Source organism: Eleginops maclovinus, chromosome 2 (genome assembly GCF_036324505.1).
Source record: "Eleginops maclovinus isolate JMC-PN-2008 ecotype Puerto Natales chromosome 2, JC_Emac_rtc_rv5, whole genome shotgun sequence".
Classification (NCBI taxonomy): domain Eukaryota; kingdom Metazoa; phylum Chordata; class Actinopteri; order Perciformes; family Eleginopidae; genus Eleginops; species Eleginops maclovinus.
In genome coordinates, this window is record NC_086350.1 from 24,512,153 (window position 1) to 24,537,070 (window position 24,918).

Consider the following 24,918-nt stretch of genomic DNA (forward strand, 5'->3'; position numbering starts at 1 on the left):
GAAGGAGGACCGGTGAGAGGCCTCCTGCTGCTGGCTGGTGGCGGGGAGGAGCGGGAGCTCTACAGCTACACACCCGTAAAGAGGCTCAGCTCAGCTGCCGGCCGAGGGGTGTCAGGAGGAACGTAAGGGTCCCAGAAGGTGGAAGTAAAGATCAAGTTGCACCACAAAAGGCTTTGCTTTGCAGCGTGTTGCTAAAGTGTATAGGCCTTCTTGCCATGAATATACAAAAAGACATAAAAACATAAGTAGTTGTAACTATAATTCAGTTGGCACGTTAAACAACAGGAGACTTACAAATATACTTCTAAGCGACTTTAACTAATATTCATATTAATGTCTTGACTAGATATATTGATGCAAATTAATGCAAATTGCAAAGGTTAACAAAGTGTGTACTAGACGGTCTAGTTCATGCACTTTTGTACCCTTTGCCATTTTTAACCTTGTAAATGAACAGGGGAAATGTTGGCGAACAAACGTTATTATATTTATATATATTCCACATCCCATCAAAACGATAAACCCTCATATTTTTTTCTTACTTGTTTGAAAAAACAGGAAGTCTCAGAGATGCATGCCTGAAAAATTATCATAAATATGCAATATTAAAAGTGTCGTACCACCACATTTCACTCTCACATTATGGTCTTTTTTTGGTTGTACTACAAAACAATTATTATAAAAAACAATGATGCTTTCTCCTGATTACGTGACACTTATTTCAAATATATATATTTGTTATCTCAATTGGACTCAAATACACTTTATCTACAAAAACAATGGAACCATTTTAAAACAGTGATTGTATCTTCCCTTCACACATGTCTCTTTACACACCTGCACACAACAGGGTGCTTATCTAGCGATTGTACATGCTATGTAGTCAATAAAACAGTACTCACATTTTTAAATTCATATTTATTTAAGATTTTCCTCCAATTTAAAGTCTTGAAGCAGCATAAAACAACACATTGATAATAATAACATTTAAAGCTCGGAGACCAAAAGAGAATTGCAGATCCTTTTTTCGTTGGATAAAAATCATGTAAACATATAATTCATCTTCATCAGCCATCAGACACTGTGTGAAAACCAGCGAAACAAAGCATCACAGTTCAACTTACAGTTGTTAGCCAGTAGCTACAGGGTACATTTCCTCTGAATTAAATATAACTTCTGTGATGTCACAGAAAGAGGTTTGATGTCACTGAGTGGGATGTAATTGGGTGCATACAGTTATCTGCCAGTGATTACATGTTTTAATAATCTGGCAACCTGTGTCAAAATGAAGTAAAATGGGATAACTAGCTACAAATATGTGGCAGTTAAGATTCTGTTTCTCCTGTTTTAAATGGTTTATGGGTATATATTATAGTCTGCATTAGAGGTCAATAACATTGAATTGAAATTGACAGTGTTCCAGCACAAAGTGAAAAATACCAATATTAAACACGCACAGGAGGGTTAACACTCACACACATAGCTACAAAGTGACACCAATGAATTACATAAAGCACATTTTAAACAAACCATACTGTGCAAAACAATAATACTTAAGGGGAAGTGTTGAGTCCTTCCATGTGCTATCCAGTGAGGCTACCCAGTGTTCCATTAAAAACACATCTGTCACAGCGATTCCACGCTTAAGGCAAGCAACCACAAAGAGCAGTTGTTGATTAGGCAGTCAGTTTGGTTTCTGAGGTATGAGAAAATGTTAGAAAGGCAGCCATTTGTTAGTAGTGGTTAAACATATTGTACATCCAGTTTCAGTGCTGTGTAGGCCTGGGGCCATGACAGATTACGCTCCTGAGACTGGAGGTTAAATAATCTCAGAGATGTCATTAGCCCTTATTGCTGTTAAGGGAGTCTTTATCTTAGGCTCCGTTTCCATTTTCCTATATGCACAATTTGAGAATAGATGAAGCCTCGCTGTCCTTTTTAGGTTGATTAAACACCTAGACAGACTAGTATGCTTCATTTTCACGGTATGTAGTGCCTCAGAGTACTTTCCTTCTCAACATTCAACCTTCACGCTAGCTTCTCCGGCCCCCAGCTGTCCTCCACTTGGGCCCAGTGGAATTCGTAACCCTTGGACAGCACCAGGCTCTCCAGGTCCCGGTCCTCCGCCCTCTCCTTCAGCCTCTGCTCCTCCAGTAAAGACACCAACATGTCTCGTTTCTCCACCGTCCTCATGATCTCCGCCAGGATCTCCTGCTCCTTCTGCAGCTCAGAGGCACTCTTATTTGTATCTTGAGGGAGGTGGAAGAGAAAAGAGGAAGACGTTGATGCACTGTTTTCTGATAGTTGGATTGTGTTTGTATCTTTTGTATGCAGTGATATAAAGTGGTGCAGGATGAGTCCTTAGCCCAGAAATTAGTTATAGTAGCATTTTCGGATTATTGTCTGCAGTAAGATCTGTGGTTAATACAAGTTTAAGGGATTTTAAATAACCCACTTGTGAACGTCTGCCGTTTTTACATGTCCTAATAACGGCAGTTGCTAACAAGTTGCTAAATTATACTGCTGCACCTCATCATGCCAAATGCTAGCCGCCTTTAGCTTAGCGGTGGTGACGTGAAGTCATGCGACCGTTATGAAGTTAATTTATAGCAGTATATTTACGCTACAAAAACCATAAAGCTGGTGCTTATATGTGGAGGTTATCCTGCTCAACAAAATGTGTGTAAGTATCTTAAAGTGTTTGCCACAGATCTTATTTTATGCAGTATTCCAAAATGTTGCAAAAACCCTATTGGCTTTTTATAGAGGGAGCCCTTGGGATGCTAACTTCAGGGTCAGCCTGCAAAACTATGTCCATCACTCACCACTCTATAGTTAAGGCCGACTGAAACCAAGACAAGTTGTCTTGCAGATTTTTGTTTTGTGCAGATGACAACACTGTTTCAATACTCACCTTCAACCGCCATCCTGCGCCGCAGATCTTGCTGCATTCGGCTTTGTGAGTCGACCAGTTCAAGCTCCTGAGCACTAAGAGAGAGGATAAAATTGAGTGACCTCTAATGGTGAGACAATATTTTACACAACTTCAGTCGCTCCTTTCAAGTTCTTTATCCTTGCATGACCTGATGCGGTCACTTACAAGATCATGAGTTCAGACTCGTAGCGTGCCAATCTGTTCTTCTCAAGAACCAGTTGGAACCAGGACTGATAGAGCTGGGCCTCGTCGCTGTCACTAACCTCAGAGGATTCTGGGAGAGGGAGGACAGAGAAAGGGAAGAAGCAAATAAGAAGGCAGCAATGAGAAAGAAAGAAGAGAAAAAGGGAGAAATAAGAGAGGAAAAGAGGGGGAAGGAGAGCGATAGATGGGGATAAATGTAGCATGGACAAAAGGTAAAAATATGTCAGAATTTCAGAGTTAATACATAAAGTCAATACAAAAACAAACTTAATTCACATACACTTGCAAGAACAGACACATATACACACTGGGCATCTGCTTCATGTCAAAATGACAAAACCTATTTTGCTATTTACCATAACACAAACAAAGCCCCGCAGTGTAGAAAGATAAAGCAACAGGGAAATATCACTGTCTGTAGACATTCAATGCTAGTGGGGTAGGAAGGCAATGCTTTTTCTGAATGGTCTAATAAATATGGACGCTGTAATTCAAAATGAAGAGGTTTTCAAGGTGGAATGCTATTGAGTGATGGTATTAAAGTAGCTCTGTAATATCTTGTTCAGGATCTAAGACTTACCTGTTTCTCCTCTTATGATCTTTTCTATAGACACGCCTCTCTCCTCCACATCCTTCTGTTTCTCAGCAACCTCCTCCAGCTGTCTCTGGATGGTCTGCGCAATGCAGAAGAAACACGTTTAATTAATAAAGGAAATTATTATTCTTCCAGGTTTTGAGATATCTTATTGGAGTTTCTGCATCTACCACTATAACACATCGGGGAAAGGAATTGTGGTTCAAAGACGGTTATGGAATTTATTTGATTAGTGACTCAAACAGAAAAAAACATTTGGAACCTGAGCTCTGTGAAGTCTCTTGAGCTGCTCTCTTTTGGCCTCCTGGGCTACCGTATTCTCCTGCTTCCTCCTCTGTCTCTCTGGACACACCTGGGACAGGAAGTACACAGCATTTCAGAAAAAGAACACGCATGCAAAAACAGTTTTTGTAAGTACTCCCTGAATTGTGTTGTCTTTTAATACATAGAAAAGATCCGAACAAACCTTCAGATTGGGTGTTAGGTTTTCATCTTCGTCATCACTGGAGTTAGGCTCTTCAAGATTCTGTTGGCTGGAGGCTACATAAAAGAAAAATGGAAGAATAGCCACAAAATGAAATCGTCAAATAACTTTGTATTATTTGTTTTGGTTCATGGACCCAGAGTTCTCCAACATATCTCATCTGAATAACCCTAGTGTTTAACATTGGCGCAGAAAATGTCTTTCTGTGCTGTTATATCAACCAGTAGGATGTTATTTAACTTAAGAATCGAAGGCTCACTTAGGCTATAGACTGTAATTCAACCTTTAGACCAACATTAGTTTATTACACCATTGTATATATTTAAAAAAGATATTTACTAGTCATTATTGTTATATTGAGCATCTATCTTCCCCCTGATAAATAAAGTAATTCTGACACCAGGTCCTGTTGACACCCCTACTAGTGACCTACATTTTTTTTCATTCATTAACTAGTAAGAGCCAAAATGTCTCAGCAGTTAATAAGGCGAAAAGTCTAAGGAGGAAAATGGTAACAGCCTTTTTTTTTACCTTAAATTTGTTAAAGTAGTGAGTCTCAAAATGTTAACTAGTTAAGTTATATCGTCATGACTGTCTAGTAGTTACTCTAGACTAGTAAAGGATTGAGCTCGATAAGGTTCACTCGTCGAAGCAATGGAAACCTAAATGCCCACTATTTACACAAGTTGCGTGAAATGTTAATGAGGGGTTCGGAAACAAGCATATATTAAGGGTCCCTATCGGCACTGAAGAATAAAAATAGCAACTAATCAAGACTCAGATATTTAATTATCCCGCCTGCTTCGCTTGCATGCTAGCTAAAATATTTGCATGAAAAACTAGAACCAGCTTTTCATGCAATTCGTTTAACCAGTTAACATCTTGCCTCATGCCTAACAATGAGAGTATTGAAAAAATACTCCTACTGCTTTCCATAGTTAAGAGTTAAAGATGCAGCTATTTCCCACAGCAGTTACATTTACATGCATCAGGACACCGGAAACCTGAATCCAATGTGGATCAAAGTCTGCTAACAAATGTACTATACCAACTTTATAAAGTGTTACCATTTAATTGTAATGGCAAGTGCAAGGAGCCAAAAATATCTATTAATTCAGGGTTAAGAAACAAACTTGGTATTTCACCTTTGTTCCTGAGGTTTGAGAGTATCGTCTTGATCTCCTGGTCCCGCCCCTCACCCTCTGAGTCCTCCCTCTTCCTCAGCCTTAGGGAGGAGAACAAGTTGAGCTTCTTGCTGGGCTTTGAGGCCATGTCGTCAGAGAACACCCCTCCAGAGTCTCTGCGGGCCTTCAGAGACACCTGCTGCAGCAGAGAGGGCAGGTCTCGTCCGGCCCCCCACGGATCAGCCCCCACAGATGATAACCGGGCTTGGTGCTTGCTGTCTTTCCCCTCTCTGGATGGCCCTGGAGCCACAGGGCCGAAGAGGGAGCTGAAGCTCAACGCTCCCTCGGACACGGGCCTCTGCTTGCGGGGGCCGTCGTCACATTTGGTCCTCCTGGTCAGAATCAGAATAACGTTTATTGCAAGTATGTAACACTAAAGGAATTGCTTTGTTTTATAATGGTGCATACATAAACACAAATAAAGGAATTTAGCTGTAAAAACGGTCAAATGTAGAACTATTATACATTTGAAAAACTAAAAATAATTGAATGTAATTACAAATATGATAAATTCCACAAAATATTTAGAGATGTGAAAAGTTTACAGTACAGTGTCTATCTGGGCAGTAAGCAAAATACATATCATACTGTACATTACATTAGAATTGAATCAAGACATTTGTAGCAACAGTGTCTTTAGTCTGTTAAAACATTAATTCATTTGTGGCTTTCTTTTTGCATTTGGACTGCTGAAAATAGACATTAAAGGAGTAAAGATAGGGGAGGCATGCAAAACAATTTCTGATTTAAAAGAGAAGTCATCAGGATGTAGAAAAAGACAACTGTGGTGCTCAGAGAATCTGAATGTACTTAAGAGTGGACAACTTATTTATGATGCGACAGTGGATGTCATTGAGGTGCTTCTGCCGTGTGGACACTAATGTCTGTAAATGGATGCCTTAAACCAATAAAGTTCATAGCCTCCTGTAGCTCTTTGGTGTTGTTTCATGTGGACTTTTTAAACGTGGATAACATAATACCTCTTTATTACCAAGGTTTGAATAAAAATGTGCTAAACTGCCTGTCGACTCGTAATAATTAACATTATACCCAGTTAGAGTGATTGTCTGACTATGTTATAAAATAATGACTTGTAAGGCCCACACATCTACTACTCTGCATATCACCATTCAAACATGTTGAGTTAGGGAATAGCGTAAGGAACATCACCTATCACCGTAAACACCGGGAACTGTTGACTTTATTTGATCAATTTAAATCCTTTTGTTTTGACATATTGTTGAAAGTTCAAAGAGAGTTATCTTCAGAAGTTACGGCTTGTATGGGAAATGCCTAATTAGCCCAATAACCTACAAGATCCACGGTTGAATGTCACGATTGGTTCTTTCTGAAAAAAGGCCGCAAGGAATTGGGGGACGGCATTATCTGCTTTCCTTCAGTAAAGCATGGTCCAGTGTATCGTATGCTTGAGGAGATTATAAATGAAGTTTTGAAGCTCCTTTTCTATCATCTGGAGAATTTGAAAAGCTCTTATTAAGGCTGCCACTCCGAGACTTCAGGTCAGACAAAAAGGAATATTTGACTCTGCTGAAAGGATGCAGGAATCAGCCCTGGTACATATGGCGCCATCTGTAGCAGCTGTATAACGGAGCTTAAAACAAATATGATTAAAGTAGTTGATACGAACATTGTGACTGCAGTGTTGGTCCTGCTGGAGGGGGTGGTCACACTAAATCTCCTCCTGAAGGCGTTGGCTATGAGCTGGAAGGTGGAGGGGGGCGAGGCGGAGGTTTGGCTCGGGGATGTTTCCCCGTCCTGGCCCGAGTCCGGCTGAAGCTTATCTGCTTCTGCTGGAACCTGATAAAACATCAGAAGACAGGAACAATGTTGTCAACACAATGTGGAACTCACTCCTCTTATCTCACTCAGATCTATATACTTCTATATTTCTACCACCTCTATATTGTGTTCATAATTTATATCACTGTTCACCGTGTTTATATATGTTAATACTTTCGCTTTTTATAGCTGTCATGTTTCTAACTTAATTAGACATATATATATATATACACACTGCTCCGTTAAAAATGAAGAGACCACTCTAAATGTTTCTCAAATCTTTATCTCTAAAAGAGAAAAAGGGTCAGTAGTTTATAAAACACAATAAAAAATAACAATAGTAATTGAAGTCAAATACATATCTATAAATAATAAAACAAGAGAAAGTGATAATTCTGAAGTGGTCTCTTAATTTGTTTCTGGGCTGTATATATATATATATATATATATATATATATATACATATATATATACATATATATATATTGCACACCTGACTGTTTTTCTTGCCTTTTTAAAAAAGGTAACTGCATATTATATGATATTCTTGCTCACTTAATGTAAATAATATCCCACTTTTATATTGTGATAGATGTAATTAAGCCCTTCAATATTGTTTTATATGTCAGAAAATTAACATATTTTTTCTTCACGATCAACTTTTATTTTCACTCTTTTAGTTCTGTTTTATCTGCTTTATGTTTCTTTTGTATAATTGTTTACTTTCTACTCTTTTTTTATTTTCTAATTATGTGCAATACTTTTTTAATTATATTTTTTGGGAAGAACTGACATGTTGAAATGTTGCATGTAGGGTATTCCATCCCTCACTTGCTCAGTAAAAAATTAAATAATACAAAATAAGACGATGATGATATAATCTCATTTCTGGTACGGACCGCTGTTATACTGGAAGAAGGGTTGAGAGATAAAGAGCAGAATGTAAATAATGTGCAGTATTATTCCTCTATCTAAACACTCATATTGCAGCCTTACTAATTCCACCTGTTGTTGATGTTGGTTGTTGGTGTTTGTGTTAATCCCTGTCTCCTCTGGTGTAGCCTGAATGTCCCAGCTCAGCAGCTTCTCTTTGTCAGACAGAGATAACATCAAGCGTTTCTTCGGAGCGGACGGGCTGCAGACTGCAGGATTGTTCTCAGGCGCGCACTCTGCACTCTTCTCAATCTTCTCTGAGGCATTCTGGGTAACGGCTGGAGTCTTTGAACAGGCGTCAGAGTTCTGGGAGAACAGGAATATGATGGTGAGTAAACAAAAAGTGAATTTGCCCACACATGGTTAAAACGTAAATACAGACTATAACAACAGGTGATGTAATAACACTGCTATTTGAAGCAAACTCTCTTTTCAAATTCATAATTGGGTTGGTGCGCCGATCTTCTAATCAGGGGGACACTGGTTCCATCCTCACTGCAGTCAGCATGTCGTTGTGCCCTTGAGCAAGTCACTTCACCCCAAATTGCTCCTGTGGGGATTGCCCACAGTATTGAGGGTATGTAAGTTGCTTTAGATAAAAGTGTTAACAAGTGACATGTCATTTTAATTTCAGGTTGCTACTTAACTACTTCAGACTATTAGACCACTGTTGAGTGGTAAAAAATACTAGAGGAATAAATAAATAAATACAAATCTGTTTTAAAAAAGTGATTTTTAGTGGGAGTTCGAATGAAGACAGATAAACATTGTTTTGTGCAATATACACTTTCTACCATTTATAATTATTATTATTGTTTGCTGCTTCAATATTTTGTATGTTATGTTCAGTTACATCAGTGTTATGCTGCAACTTATTTGTTTCCACGCTGTAAATAAATAAAATAGATGTCTGATGTGATTCAGAAAGATGCATGCCTCTCTTGAACATACCGTTTGTTTCTCCGCTGAAGTGATCTCCTCATAATCAGAGTCGGCTTCAGGAACGGTCTCCGGGCCGTCTCTGTTGTGCGTCCAGCCTTTCTGGAAGTGTTTGATGAAGATCAGAGGGAGGGCTGCGGGCGGGGGCAGAGAGACAGTCAGCTATTTGTTTGAGAGGGATGGACCCTAACCACACCTGTCATTTACAGGATAGAGTAAGAGCTGGCTCAGACGTTGCTTGAATATCTTTTGGAATCCTTTATTTGATATGCATTCACAATAAAATTCTGACATTTGGTCTGTGTTGTCATTTTATAATGTCCTTTTTTTTAAATATTAGTCTGTCTTTCTGTAACTTCACAGACTCTACAGCCCCCTGACACAAATGTGTAGATTATTAGGCTATTTAAATAACATTGTATTCATTTTGATTTGATGCGATTCAGACTCTCCAACTCAAAGATTTTTGTGAATCGTGCAAAAGCTGAGTGTTTTTTGTAGTTTTGAAGCTAAAATACAAATAAAGACTATTATTTATCACAACTTACTATTAATCTAAAATATATAAAGCATGCAACCAAACGTAGGCCTTATTCAAATAAGATATAAAGTAGAAAAAGGTCATGTGCATAGTTATCAAACGACTATAGAATTTATATGTGGTTCTATTAAATTGTAACATAGCCTTTTAACCGAAAGTATAAAATAAGGGATGCAAGGAAACTTAATAGACATTCCACTTCAGATTTTCATTACAATATCGGTGCTGTTTAGCTTCTACACAAGTCAATTGATCTATACCCCTGTTCAATCTGAAAAGAATAAATAAAATGTAAAGGTTAAAGAGTAAAGTTAATGAAAACAAACAGATCACTTTTGGCCATGACTGCTGTCAATAACAATGCTGACCTCTAGTGGTGTACTGCTGCGTTACAGTGGTGTTGTCAGGACTCTGTTTTATTTTTAATACTATTAAATACTATTTTATTTTATGTTTTCACGTTCCTCTTCCCTGCCTGTGACATTTTTTATTAAGGTTAGCTAAGGTGAAAAATGAATAAACATTAAAATAATTTAAACCTGACTTTAGACAAAGCGTTTCATGCAAAAGGAATCCCGGAGTTCATTTTTCACAGAACCAAATGACAATCAGCCCAGCTTTTCATTATCAGAAGACACAGAGCATACAAAGCTTCAGTTCTCAATCAAACCTACAGTTTCACCGAAATGACAGTCAGACATGGAGGTACTCACTTGCTTTGATTTTCCGTTTCCATCGGTTATTCTGCTTGGTGTTACTGTGATCTGCAGACATGGAAGACAATACAAAATTAAAACAGGAAAAAATGAACTTTACATGAGAACAGCTAAGAGGGTCACATGGCAGCTAATTATTATATAATAATGGAGCCAATACACACAATTCCTAAAACAAAACCTCAAAACAGTTCTGCTGTTCATACACAATATGTCATTATATGCTCTTAACATTCAGAGAATGTAGAAAAACTAAGAAACAATAAATCATTACGTCAGCATTTGATTGACTCATCATGTTGTTGCATTTCCTTTACAGCAGGAACAGATTAGACAGCAAAACTTAAATTCACCCGGAGCCCTGATTGGTTTGATGGCCAGCTGTGTTGTGATTGGTCAAACCACTTAGAGATGCATCGAAAATGTCCCGCCCCTTAGCGAGAGCTAGCCAATTGAAGCTCCGGTGTTACATACTGAGGTCACTATGTTAGGAAGTAAACAAAGGAGTACAATGGTGGCATTTCAAGAGGGGAGGGGGGTATGTGTGTGAGAGAAACTCCCTCTGGAGGGAACACAACACAGACCATTTACATTAAAAAAAAACCTACATATCCAGGAAAGCGTACAGCGTTATGAAAAAGCATTTAACTATTTTAGAAATTGAAAGTTAATTTAGTTTTTAGAATGGAGGTTAAAGAACTTTTAAAACAGATTTTAGTATTGTGAAAAACTGTTTATTTTCAGATTGTCTCTACAAACCCTGTGACCAAAAGACTGATTCAACTGCTACTCTAAAGTATTTGGCACTGCAGCAGCATTAAAAGCTAAAGCTATGGAGTTAGCATTGCAGGAATGTGTGTGGACAGACGTTGGAGCCCAGGAAAGCTCCGCTACTGACAAAAAATAACAAACATCCAGCTAAGAGTGGGAGGAAACCGACAGGATTTCTCCCACACATCAGCAGGGGGAGGGTTCCAACAAAAACACACACACTTATTAAGCCGGGCCACCCCAGTTAAAGTTCAGCCAGTTTAAGATCCTCTCAGGGAATATCACGTTTTCAATAACGGGCTGAAAACCCTTGAAAACTTTGAGAGACAGAGAATAATTTTCCCTCAAACAGAAACATATATTGGGAGATTGAGAATGAGAGCACACAGTACTGCAGGAGCCACACTGACCTTTGGTAGTGTCTTGGTTTGGAACATTGGCCCCTGTAGTGTCTGCGGCTTTGGCTAGGCAGGATTCCTCCGGAGCTTCTACTTCCATCTTGGTTTCTTCAGGAATTATTTTCAAATTATCATCAACCGTCATCCGCTCTGAAAGCAAGCTTGAAGCCCCTGCTGCAAATAAAACCAGAGTGTGGACATTTAGTCTCAACTAGCTTTGATGTAATGTTAAGCTAAAGTGAACATTTCATGCATTCTGTCTCACTGTCAAAGTCAAATTCAGAAAATTACTACACTAACAGTATGGTGAATTATATTATCTAAAACAATCAGTCAAAGGATGGTTACCAGGTACCAAACAATACATTTGTGTTAGCCAGCTAGTACATTAAGGATATCTTCTCCTATACTGTAGAAAAAAGTCAAATACCTTAATGCACATGCATGAGAGAAAAGTAACACATTCATTTACATTTGCAACACAAGCACTGATAAAATACATGACATGTTTATGACAGTACTCACAGAGTAATGAAGTCAACATTGTACAGAATGTTTCCAAAGGTGATTCCACTTGGTCACAGCAAAGAAATGACATTATCTTGAAAAAACATTTGTATGCAGTCTAATAACTACTTTCACCTCCACCCATTGATGTTCTCACTCAGGGATGGCTAAATGTCTGTCAGGAGAGACTTAAAATGTACCAAATGATAGATAGATACCAAACTGAGAAGGAAAGGATAGAGCAGACCCAGTAGCAGAACCCATGAAGAAGCTGACAGGAGGAACAAGTGATTCACTTGATTCTGTTTTATTATCACTTAACAAAAGCAACTTAGATATATTTCAATACCATTGACATTTCTATAGGAGAAAGTTGGGCTTCAGTTTCTAGCCCAATGACTCTACGACATGTCGACTGCAAGGCGGCAATTTGAACTGGCGTCCCTCTGATTTGTGCATTAACCCACTGAGATATTAGAAAAAACTAAAATGGGCTCGAAAGTATTTAATTATAGGTAAGATTTTAAGATTTTTCCATGTGACATTACATCTACTGTTTTATTTTAAAGGCCAGCAGAGTGTGTGGGGGCTGTCTAACCCCTCTGTGTCATTGAGCTTTTCCTCACATTTTGAAGTGCATATGTTATTTGCGGGGTTAACAAAAGCTGTGACTGTGACCATGAATTGTGCAGGTGATGTTAAGTCAAAGTAGCAGATGGAGGAAGGATTTTGGATGAAGTTGTTAATTTTCATGTTAAAAGGTATGGAAATACTTAGAATTCGACCACTTAATAATGAGATAACCTCGAATGCCAACTGCTCTGTCATATGTAAGCTTTGGTCTCTTGGAATGATTCAAATATTGGCAACAAACCACGAAGCAAATAGTTATTTAATCAAATTGATTTATTTTTAAAATATATTTACAGCTTTTAAATACCATAAATTAAGCAATTTTACAGTTTTTCTCAATGTGGAAAACAATCAGGCTTGCAGGCTGCGTCGAGGCTATTTATAAAACATAAACATACAGTATACAACTGATAAAATATCTGGCAGTGTGCAAAAAGCTGCTATGGGGCTGCTGATCCCCTGAGCAAAGTCTAGGAGGTGCAGGAGAGGGATCTGAAGAGGGGCTCTGAAGGGGGGAGGCCTCCTTCTGAAACAAAGCGAACCACAGACAGACCACAGATGTGGACATGTGTGTTACTGTCGAAGGGCCTGACAAGAAGGGAGGCTCATGCTGATGGGACAGCAGAGGGAAAAAATGAATTCAGTGGCATTCAAATAGATGTTTGGTATTAGGGGGGTTAAGGAGGAACACAGCACTACATGAGCATTAGTAGGGTTAGATGTTATATGCAAACTAACAGAACGCCTAAGGGTCAGACAAAAGACATGTCTGAATCAAGGATCATCAACACAAGATTCTAGCATCCTCCAGATTTATTTTTAGGCGATGTTGAGTCTGCTTGTGTGTCTGTATATTATGGAATTGAATGGCAAGCTACAACTTACCCAAGTTATCAAAACAAAGTCTTTAAAGCATTCGCCTAGCTATACTGTATATATCGTCCTTATTGTCAGTATATCCAATAAACAGACCAAACAAACAACTATGAATCAACCCTACCCTACCAAGAGGCTTGTTGGTAGCCAAAGCCTGATAGAGCTCCATCTTCTGCTGTTTATCGGAAATGTGCGTAAGCATTGCAGTTAGAACCAGAAAGGAGTTTGGCAAACATTCCCCAAAAATCTGGGAAGGACTTTTGGTTGACCTCAAGGAAGTTCTGGTAAACCGGCAAATGAATCAGAAAGGAAAACAGGGCTTAGCTCTAGCTGTTTTCAGGGACCTCAAACGTGTGTATCTGCTCTTTGCAGACGATGTGGTTCTGTTTCTTTATGAACTAAGAAAGTTGGCTCCTGTGTGTAAAGCCGTCAGGATGGAAGCTCTCTGCTGGAAAATGTTGGATTGATCACTCCATGTTGGGAGTGATCCACTGCCCAAAGAGGAGGGGGTTAAAGGAAATTGTCTTGTTTATATTTGATGGTACAATGGCTCATGAGATGGACAGGCGTACCTGTGTTCTGTTTCCACTGAAACAGGAGTTTTACCAGACTGCTGTGGAGAAGAACGAGCTGAACTGGAAGTTAAAGCTCTCCGTTTCCAAGTGTATCTACGTTCTGAGCCTATGGTCATGAGATAGGATACTTTTTTGCCTTGAGGTTCCCCTAGATGGAAAATGTTGCTGGGGAAAGGGATGTCTGGAATACCCTGTTTAGCTTGCTGTCCCTAAAAACTGGCCACGAAAGGCGGTTGAATTTGGATTGAATTGTATCTTCAGAAAGAGCAAGCTTTCTCAATGCCTAGTACCACGGGCAGGGTAGGGACGTTTAAGGTTTTAAAGATGGACTACCAGTGCTCAATTTTGGTCTTTTCTTAGACCCCTTACTTTTGGGAACATTAAAGCGAAAAGTTCATAATGGTATTACTTCTATACTTCTTCCATAACTACATTGCTTATTTAACCAATATGGAATTCTATCAAATATGTCACAACGCTACACATCAGACCAACTAATGCATTGAATACTTGGGATTGGTGTGTGATTGATTAATCTTGGTTATGGGAAGGGGGCGGGGCTACAGAAGCAGCCAATGCAAACGCAGCATGACAAGTTCATAAGACCAAAGCCTGCCAATTATCACCTTTCCCGGTGTCAAGAATCAGCCAATCAGAGGGTGCAGCATTGGAAACTTGAAATACACTGAACAAAATGAAGTGAGAAAAATGAATTTGGAAAAAATGAAAGTAGAAAATGGAAAATGGAAAGAAAGTACTGCAGAGATTTCCAACACACCTATTGTTGGCAAGAAAGTTAACACAATAACACATTACAGTCCAAACATATCCCAAAAACTGCAAACCATACAATCACAACTAAATTCATCTTGGCATGGTTTACAACATAAAAGATGGAATATAAAACATTGAATATGAAAAAAAAGAAAAACTAATTGCAACTATAATTTTTAAAAATAATATATATAATAGTAAAAACTAAAATATTATTACTCAGTCATGTCTATACTTTTTTACAAACTCTGCTTTGGTCAATGAGGGAAAAAAGTTCTAGATAAGGCCCATTGTTTTTGGCTTATACAGATTTATCACTAAAAATACCCAGATTTGATCAAAAAGGCTCAACTGAAAAAAATTAAATATGATCCCTGTAATACCCTTCCTATCATATGATTTAAACCTAACTTAAATATTCAAATAATTTGCTTGATATTCTTTTTTCTATTATTCAAACCATAAACAATGAACCTTATTTTTTCAAAGGGAAACCTTTCAGTTATGTTTTTAAAAAAAACATAAAAGTGAAAAAATACCACAAAAAAAGGATTTCCTGAAATGATATTTACAAATAATAATAATAATAATAATAATAATACCGTTTTGGCATTTCCAATTCACATCTCTGTGGTGCAGAGTTAATATGCAGCCAGCAATATGCAGTGAGAGCAACATATGAAACCCTGTAGATCCCTCCAACCCACTTTAAAGGTTAGAGTCAGAGGGTGTGTTCCAGGTACTCACTGGATGTGTTGACAAAGTGATTTTACAAACAACAGCTGTTTAAATGTATTTAGTAGCACCTGAAGGATCCTTTCAGTCTCAGTATCCTGGAACACGCCCTTGTGGCCAGAGATGCATTCAGCAGCGCACACAAAACGTGAGCTCATAACCAACAGAGTCAGATGTCCTGAAGGGCTGCAGCCTTTCATACATGCGTCGCCCCTGAAGTCTGCTCAGTAAGTACATTTTAATACACAAATACAAAGTTAGCGTACCTGTATATCATTATGCCTAAAGATGGGTTTTTGTTATGTTGTCCATCGTACATTAAGGCACAATTCACACTTGGAACTGAATACAATCAGCAGAAGCCGATGAAGTCAAGCACTTTCACAGCAACCTCTTAAAGTTGCTCCATAAAACAGTTACAGTCTTTAAGATCACATGACCATAGAAACTTGGAATGTAGGAAATACATTCATTATTTGGTTCCAATATATTATAACGCCTGATTGATTCATCATTTTTTGGCAGTACAAACTTCAAGTCCATTTGGGTTCCTATTTGGTCAACTGGCCCAAACAAGACTCAGGTGACCCCACTTTCTTTGTGAGCGGGTGTCAAATGAGCTCCTGCGGGGCCAGATTGGGCTCCTGGTAGATCTGTCCCAGCATCTCATGCATCATGCAGAGCAGAGGACAGGCCAGGCCCAGCAGCTCACACAGGAACACGTAGTCATGTGAGTGGCTCCTGACGTGGGAGCCCACAGCTGAGAAAGACTCACACACAGTCTCCAACAGCCGCCGAGGCAACACACACACAGCCTGGCTAGCATGCCACGGCCAGCTCAGGCCTCGCCTTATCAAGGAAACCAGGGTACCTGGGGGGTGCATCTGCACGCTGTCCGTCGCCGAGTAGCTCCCGCCATCCACCGATGAGGGTGTACCATGGCTTTGCTCTTCCTACACGAGGAAAACATACAAAAGGAAAATTATAAATACATTTTAGGGCTTCAAAGAAACAAGCAAAGTACACTTATTGTTAGCTAGCATAATTATTAACATTTCTCTGACAAATTATAGATGTGCAACTACAAAGTGGATTAGGAATGAGTCCTCAAGCCTGGAAAAGAGTTAGCATTATACCTCTTCCTCCTCCCACGTCTCGTAAGTTTTTGAAAGTGTTTTGTTAAGATAAGGAAAACAGGAAGAACTTTATGTACTTTCATGTCTGACAATTCGATTCTGTGTTTGGATGTTTTAGATAAAGCATTATAGAACGGTACAGGAATAAGTCTTAAACCCGGAAATGAGTGAGTCTTTTCCACGTTTTCCAGATTTTCCCTTTTTTTTGTACAACATAAAAAAGCTTCTTTGTGACATAGAAACAGTGGTTGCTAAAAAGTGAAAAATTGGGGCTACTAAACGTCATCATGCTGAACATTTGCCGCCTTTAGCTTAGCAGTGGTGACATGAGGTCACGCGACTGCGATGAAGTTCAACTCCCAGGAGCCAAGCAATTGCCCTAGTGATATATTTGCAAATGAGAACCAGCACGCCAGCTAATCGTGTAGCACGTTAACAATAGCTAGTAACTAAAGACATCTCTTGTATGTTACCACCGCAGTGTTACTCACATTTCTCCTTCTGAACCTCTGCATGTGAGTGCTGGACTGACGCTGGGCATAATGCATCTTGCAGTAGAACTTCCCTGTAAAAGAAGCACACAAAAATGAGTCAAGCGAACCTGATGTAGATTATTTATACCACTATGTAAGCCATTTACTTCTGGCTATAGCATTTATACTTTAACTATCATAAAGAGGTGTTCATATGAGGGGATTTTCCTGATAAAAATAACTCGCTGATCATAAGCATTTGTTTGATGCATAGGTTCATAGTCAGAGTGAGTGTGAGTGTAACGTACCATCCTCGGAGTCGTATATGTACCCTCCCAGGCGGAGAGTGCTGTTGCAGACGTCACAGCGGAAACACTCTCGATGGAAGAAGTAGCCTTCAGCGCTCAGCCTCTCCATCACGTACACACGTTTGGTGCAGAAGTGGCAGACGTCACTGCCACCGAGCCCGGGAGTGAAGTCCTTACGTAGCACACACTGAGAGGAAGAAGACCACAGCAGGGTTAGAGAGGAGTAACATGCTGCATTCAAGACACGCTTTGGACGGTTGTTGATAAGTTCCAAGCTTTTTCTGGAAAAAAGCACACCAGAATTAGTTAGTCCCATGGTCCAGCGGTGTGATGTTAACTATTAAAAGCAGTTGCACCCATCATAGAATGTAAAATCAGAGAGGAATTACAAGCAACTCAATCTTTTCAGCGTATTTTCTATGAATAGGTGCAAGGTAAAAAAAAAAGGTATTGTTCAAAGTTGACTTTTAACAATGGAAAGCAGCTGTGAAACAAAGCATTAAGTTATTCAAAGCGGTTCTTTAGTATCTTGAGAAATTTGATTATTTGCTTTCTTGTCAACAACAAAATAAGTATTGTTATTATCATCTGGGAAACTCAAGATAACACAAAGCAGATTTAGCGTGTATTTTGCCCTTCACAGGGGCTGGCAGGCAGTTTTATTTCTTTCACACAAAGCTAAGCTAGCTAGTTCACATCGTTTCCAGTATTTATGCTAAGCTAAGCTAAAGTGTGGATTCATGTCTACCACATTGATGTGAGAGAGGTATCAATCTGTCACTCTTGGCAAGAAATAAATAAACACATTTCTCTAAAACGTAAAAAAATTGAGACAAGTGTCAAGTCAACTACCAAACGCAAAGTAGAAAAATAAAGCCATGGCTAAATTAAAAACAACGTAGTATGTGAAATACATCTCAAACAGTGAATTTTAGTGTAAGGCATCTAAACCACGTTCAGGTTATCAGCATCCTGTCGTCACATCTTCACAAGAATCCAACACAAGTGTAAATTATTTAAATTTAAAATAAATAGGACTGTTTTGACTCGCTACCATCAGCAATGGTCCTGAGGTATTGCATTCACAACAGCTGGAAAAATGTGATTGCCATTGCCAACCCACATATCAACCACTTCATTCATGAGTCCAAATGGAAGTAAGTGCCAAATTCTAGGACATTTTCCTCAATGCTTTCCTGAGATGTTGCATTAATGACAATTGGGAGGACTTACAAACCCCCAAAACATCAAGGCATGGTTATAGCAGGCGTGGAGGCGTAGAAATCAAACAAACATGAACTCTGGGTAAGATTTCTCTCTGCAACACCCACATGCATCTTACCGGCGCTGCATTGGGCCTGTGGTCTGTCTCATACAGGACGGCCAGTTTCTGAGCTTTAGCATCAATTATTGACGATACCTTTCCAACTGTACGCTAAAGGTTAGGCCAGGGAAACACAGGAGCAGGACGGCAAGGAAGGGGGGAAGAAGAAGGAGTTGGAAACCACAGACAGGAGTTAGAATGAAGACAGAACCGGAAATTAATTTGAATGAATGATACTGTAGGTATAGAGTAGTACCTCTTTCATGTAACGAGGAGCTCCTGTCGGACAACTCTCAGAGCGAGCAATTGACTTTTGAATTTTTCTAGGTTTCTCCAAAGTGAAGCTGCCATTGCACTAAATAATGACCAGAATAAAACGTCAGTTGTGCGATTATATGCAGTTCATATACCATATATCGTATGAAAACAGTGTGCCAATAATGTTTAATACATTTTCGGACCCTTCTATACCTTCATGAATTGTTTATCGAACACCACCCTCTCCTTAGTGCCTTCCCCTTCATATGATTATAGCACACACACCTGTACTGTCGTTTTTAGATTTTGTTTCCTTTCATCTAATTCTATTTTACAAAGAAGTCTCTTGCACTATTTTTTCCATTTTCCGTTTTTTCTTGCACTTTCTATTGGTTTCATTTGGTTTTATGTCTTTCATATTTTCTATGCTTTAGCTATGTTGCCTATGACCATAAAGCGTTAGAATCCTGAGAGTCCCTGAAGCAGGAAATTGAAAAATATGCGAGGTCAAAGACTAATTGCATGCACTCTTGAGAAATCTGATGTACAAATGTATCGGTCAAGCAATATTACATACCAGATTTTTACATCAGAGTAATAAATGTTTGGAGCTTTGGTCAGACTACGGCTCCCCTTCTGAGGAAAATAAAAATGGTGAACAATCCCCCCACCCCATAACTGCTGTATATTTCCAACAGGTTACTGTTGTTTCAAAGAATTCTATCATTCCTCAGTGCTAGCTCGAAAACATTGTATTCAAATGAAGTCCTGAGCTCTAAACAGGAAGTGTATTATTCAGCTCAAGTTTAGTTTAAAATGCTACTGTTGGGCAGGTGTCACCTGAAAGATTATTTTCATGTCATAGAATGGACATGGATCATTAATTGTCTTTATTGTGTTTCTATATAATTAAATAATTGATTCATTTTGCCATTGAGCAAGAGGTCTTTAAAGTTTTTGAAATATCTCACCTAGGTTCCTCTTTTGCTTTTTTAACTGGACTCTACTTTACTTTTCTCTCTGAATAACCATAATCCATCAGTACTTATTTTACTCACACTGTACCTCCTTTAAAATCAATTTAATAAAACAACTGCAACAAATTCCACACTTCTAATATTTTTGCATCATCCTATGTTTATATTTTGTTCATAGATATAATACAATAGTATTGTTGAAATATTTGATTTAAAATGTGTATATTTTTTAGGTTATATTGATTGATATTCTCAATATTCCAAACTAATAAGGAATAAGGCAAAACATTTTAAAAAACATTCGGAGAAATTGAGTTGATCGGTGCTGGGTGTTGATATGCATGAGACAGGGTTACCTTCAAGTGATCGTCTCTGTCTAATTTCTTATCATCCTGAGCAGTTTTGAAGCTCTTCTTCTGCTGAGTTTCCAGATTTTTCCAAGAACTCTGACTTTTTCCTTCATAGTTTTCATTGTGTGGTACGGAAACATGGTTGGGAGAGGAGCTGCTGTGTCCATTTTCACAGATAGTTTCAGAGCAAGAGGAGGAAAGTGCAGCAGAAGCTTTGGTGTTGCATGAGGAAGAGTCGAGAACAGGAGAAGAGATTCGCTCAGAGTCGGTGTAGGAGGAGGGACAGGAGGAAAAGCCAGTCTGGGCGGTGGGGTCGGGGACAGGGTGGACCACAGGGTACACCGGGGAGCTCTTAGATATAGAGGAAGAGGGAGGAGGAGGAGGAGAGCAGGACAAGGAACGACAGGAGGAGGTATGTAATTCCACCTACATAAGAAGAGTCAGAAATGTAACACTGAGGAACACAAGGATCAAACTGCATGGAAAAAAGTAATCACATGAAATAAAAGCAAAGTGAATTCCACACCTTAGATCTAGAAAAGGGAGAAATAGGAGGAGCAGGAGGAGGAGGTTTGTTGGAGCCAGGAAACTTGGAGGCCAAGAGGCCCGCTCTCTCCTTTATATTCCTCCCTCTAAACTCTGTAGCAGTCAGACCCTGGGCTGTACTCTGCACAGAGAGCAGGGGGTGGTGACAACCAGAGGAGAACATAAATGAGCAATAATATAAAAACATATTTTGCAAAGGTTGTCTATTGACCAGTGGTGGAAGAAATATTCAGATCCTTTACTTAAGTCAAAGTACTAAAAATACACTTTAAAGAAAAAAAGTAAAAGTACCTAATGTCGAATAATTTAAAACATTCAAAAAGTGCAAAAGAAATTGTAGAAAATGACTGATATGGTTTAAAACTTGAATGCAGATTATTCCGTTTTAAAAAGTGATTTCAAAAAATTGATGGTTGGATACATTTAAAAAACAAAAAACTTCCATTTTATAAACGTTTGTTTGCGATACTCTAAATGTGTAAATAGTGACCAAAGCTGCAAGATAACTGTATTACATAAATACAAGTACAATGTTTCCCATTGCATTTCTGTGGAGTTGTAATAAAACACTGTAAATAAGTAAAGTCATGCATTAAAAATATAACTTAACATTAACAAAATGTTTTTTTTGTTTGTTTTCAAAGTAAAACTACCCGATAATAAGAAACAAAACCTTTTATAAACTTTATGTTTTTCATGCAAAAATCTAAATGTGTTAAGTCAAAATAACTGTTGCTTTTTTTATTAAGACCCCAAGTTAGATTGTAAAATGTAAACAAACCTCATTATGTGTATGTGTTTTTTATGCAAAACTCTATATATGTAAATAACCAAAACTGTAAGATTGATGTAGCAAAGTAAAACATACATTATTTCCCTTTGAATTGCAGTAGAAGTATAAAGAACAATTATCTAAAATTTGTATTAAGCACAATACTGTGTTTCAGAGCTGGCTCTAAAGTCACCTGCTGCATTACCTCCTGTGAGCTCTCAGAGGAGAGACGGCTATCAGAAGCAGAGAAGCGACTGGTGTTCAGCTCAGGAGAGAAACGTTCTCGGGAGCAATGTTCATTAGGGCTCGGGGAGCGGGAAGGCCCTAATGGAATCCTTGTAGAGTAAGTGGGCGAAGGGGAGCGACTGTATGAGAGGGGGTGAGGAGAATTAGGAGAATAGAGAGGAGGGGTTTGTGGAGTCACAGCGCTGGGATTCTCCAGCAAGCGGAGGTAGACGGAGGGCTGGAAACAGGAAGGAGAGATGAGGAGAAAGGAAAGAAGAGGGTATGGGTTTACAGTAATCATACACATATTACACATTTACTGTATGTGTACTTATTCCTAATGTTTAAATGAAACTCTGAGCAACGACTGTACGGGGGCCGACAGGTGCAAACGCGTTGCAACAGCAACAAATATTTCCATTAGGAGAAACCTCGCTGCAGTTTTAAAACAATGCAAATACAAATGATCCCCTAACGTCAAGAAGCGCTCCGGCGTCCCCTGGTTTCCGTTGTCTTTTGAGCTTTTGCAGCGTTTTCGATTTGCAATGATTTGTTTATGCAGCGCTTTAAGTAAACGCAGCGCAGGTTTCTTCAAGTTGGAGAACATGTTTCTTCATTTGCATTTGATTTGGCACATTTGTGTTTCTAGAATTGCATCGTTTTGAAGCTGCAGCGTGTTTTTACAAATGGAATTGTTTTTGCTTCTGTCGGCCACCGTACGAATGGCTGTTAGTAAAGTGTGATGGAAAGTCTTTTTGGAGCATTGACTGTAAACCATGGCAGTGTTTATATTATCCAATCTGACTCTCTACACTAAAATGAGATTTGTTTTTCGAAGAAGCGTTCCATTTTTACATGAATTTTAAAAAACGGTTTTGTTTAAATACATGAGATAAAAACTTCCCTATACCTCGATATCTGCCTGTTTGTGAGGATGCTAATATAAGAGATAATAATGATGAGACATGATAGCCAGCTGTTACAATAACCCAATGAAAATAAATTAAAATGTGGAGGCTACAGCTAAGATTAGGAGTAAGAGTAAGCTAATTACCTAGCTAAACATTTGATTAAATAATACAGCAAACAATATATAATTATTAATGAATAAAGGTATGTATATAATAAAAGATAGGAATTAGCATAACCCATACAATCACATTCACAACAGAAAACTGAACAGTGCTCAGAAGGAGGCGTACCTGCCACTTGGGGCGAGGGGGAGGCAGAGGAGGAGATAGGGGGACATTTTTGGGCTTTGCGAAACGGGGGTTTTCCCTCTCATCCATGTCCTCATCTTCCGTTTCCTCCCCTTCACTATAATTATCCTCTGAGTGAGGAAGTGGACTGATGGAAGGAGAGAGACGAGGAGAGGAAGAGGGGTTGGATGGGATCTCATCAGACTGACGCAAGGAAGAGAGGAAAGGAAAAAGGAGACAGGAAAGGAAAGGTAGGTCAAGAGAAGGAAACAGTCTGAGATTGAGTTAAGACTGAAATTGAAAATACATACGTTGGGCCAGAGAGTGCCTTTACTAGAGATACAGAGGAGAAAGAGGGAGACAGACATTGCCTAGTCAAATCCAAGTACAGTGGACTCTGTAATGGGTCCCCAGCTTTGACCACTGAGCTGTCTGGCCCGGGGACACGTTTCCGTCGCCTATTTGTAAAACACTAGTAACGTAGGCTTACTATTATTAGCAACACCTTAAGATGCCTGAAGACCCAGCTTCGCTTTTCAATTACCCACACCAGCATGGCTGCTTGTCATGTTCCCCGGGAAAGAATGTAAAACTAAACAAGAAGAATCTGTGTCAAGAGTGTGTAAAAGTTTCTGATCAGCACAGGCACTTTTAGAATCAGACAGCTGACGGAAAATGTATTACTTAACAAGTAGTGCTGTGCCTGTGCCCCGCTGCTGCAAAGTGGCAGAGTGATGTTTGCAATTCTATTTTGGATTCAAAGTTTTCTAGTATTAAATGTGTCACATTTACAAATTGCAGCACTAGGGTCTCAGATATAGACCCACCAAGTGTGAACAGACATGAGATTGAACATAATTCTGTTACATTTCTGGGTGCACTCTATTTTTCCAAACATTTTTAACAAATTGTACTTTCAAAAAGTGGTGGGTTATGTCTACAGTGTCCACAGCTTAAATGATGCTTATCAAAATCCATTGACTAACATTTTTAACCAACACAATGAATACAGTGGGTGTAGTTGGGATGTGGCGACTACATTATTGCGTAGATGAGCACATTGATAAAAGATACAAAAGTTAGTATTGAGTCATTTAATTTGAAAGAGGGGAATACATTTTGGTCAACATAAGGTATTCAGTTGTTTGTATCGAAAAAGCTTTCTTTGCTTCCATACTAAAGCAAATCAGCCTACTACAAGGAACATAGATTCTCTAACTCTGAAACAAATAAATAAGTCCAAAAACAAAGACCAAAAGCAATTGTTAACGTGTAAAAAACAGTCCTCCCTTCTAACACGCCTTTTATCCAAGCTGTCTCCTCTCACCTTGCTGCGGCTCTTTGTGGAGGAGTTCTCTTCAAACTTGGCCTGCAGCTGCGTTGCCATGGAGCGCACCTTGTTCTCCCGCAGCTCCCCCTCCTCACCAGCAGGGGGCGCACTGTGAACAGAAAGCTGAAGCCATGCCAAGGTCACAGAGGGGAATAGAGAGAACAGTAGGAAGGGGATCAATTTGAAATACATAATTTTAAAATGTTAAGGTCTCCTATCTGACCTACCTCTGTGAGGTAGTGGTTTCCCTTTCGCTGCCTCTTGTTGACAGAATCCTCTTCCAGTTTCTTATCATCCTGTGACAAAAAAAATACAGAAAAGTTCATTACAACCATGCTTTATCTCTATATTAACTTTAGCTGATCTGATCCTGTTGAGTGATTGAACAGTGTATAGTGGTGCAGGTATATGTGATAAAAC

At 39.0% G+C, this 24,918-nt stretch overlaps 1 protein-coding gene across 1 annotated transcript in view; it reads right to left on the reverse strand.

Annotated features, from left to right (window-relative positions):
* Positions 1–901: 901 nt before the first annotated feature.
* Positions 902–24,918, reverse strand: part of mical2b (microtubule associated monooxygenase, calponin and LIM domain containing 2b) — a 65,855-nt gene continuing 41,838 nt past the window's right edge. The window contains 23 exon segments of the mRNA XM_063907343.1: positions 902–2,249; positions 2,915–2,988; positions 3,101–3,209; positions 3,720–3,813; positions 3,997–4,086; positions 4,201–4,274; positions 5,364–5,734; positions 7,051–7,220; positions 8,208–8,441; positions 9,087–9,208; positions 10,329–10,379; positions 11,513–11,674; positions 16,472–16,553; positions 17,228–17,301; positions 17,518–17,704; positions 18,860–18,952; positions 19,098–19,196; positions 20,433–20,852; positions 20,953–21,093; positions 21,950–22,207; positions 23,172–23,372; positions 24,496–24,621; positions 24,726–24,794. Coding sequence (XP_063763413.1) covers positions 2,029–2,249; positions 2,915–2,988; positions 3,101–3,209; positions 3,720–3,813; positions 3,997–4,086; positions 4,201–4,274; positions 5,364–5,734; positions 7,051–7,220; positions 8,208–8,441; positions 9,087–9,208; positions 10,329–10,379; positions 11,513–11,674; positions 16,472–16,553; positions 17,228–17,301; positions 17,518–17,704; positions 18,860–18,952; positions 19,098–19,196; positions 20,433–20,852; positions 20,953–21,093; positions 21,950–22,207; positions 23,172–23,372; positions 24,496–24,621; positions 24,726–24,794 — 3,522 coding nt within the window. The 3' untranslated portion in view covers positions 902–2,028.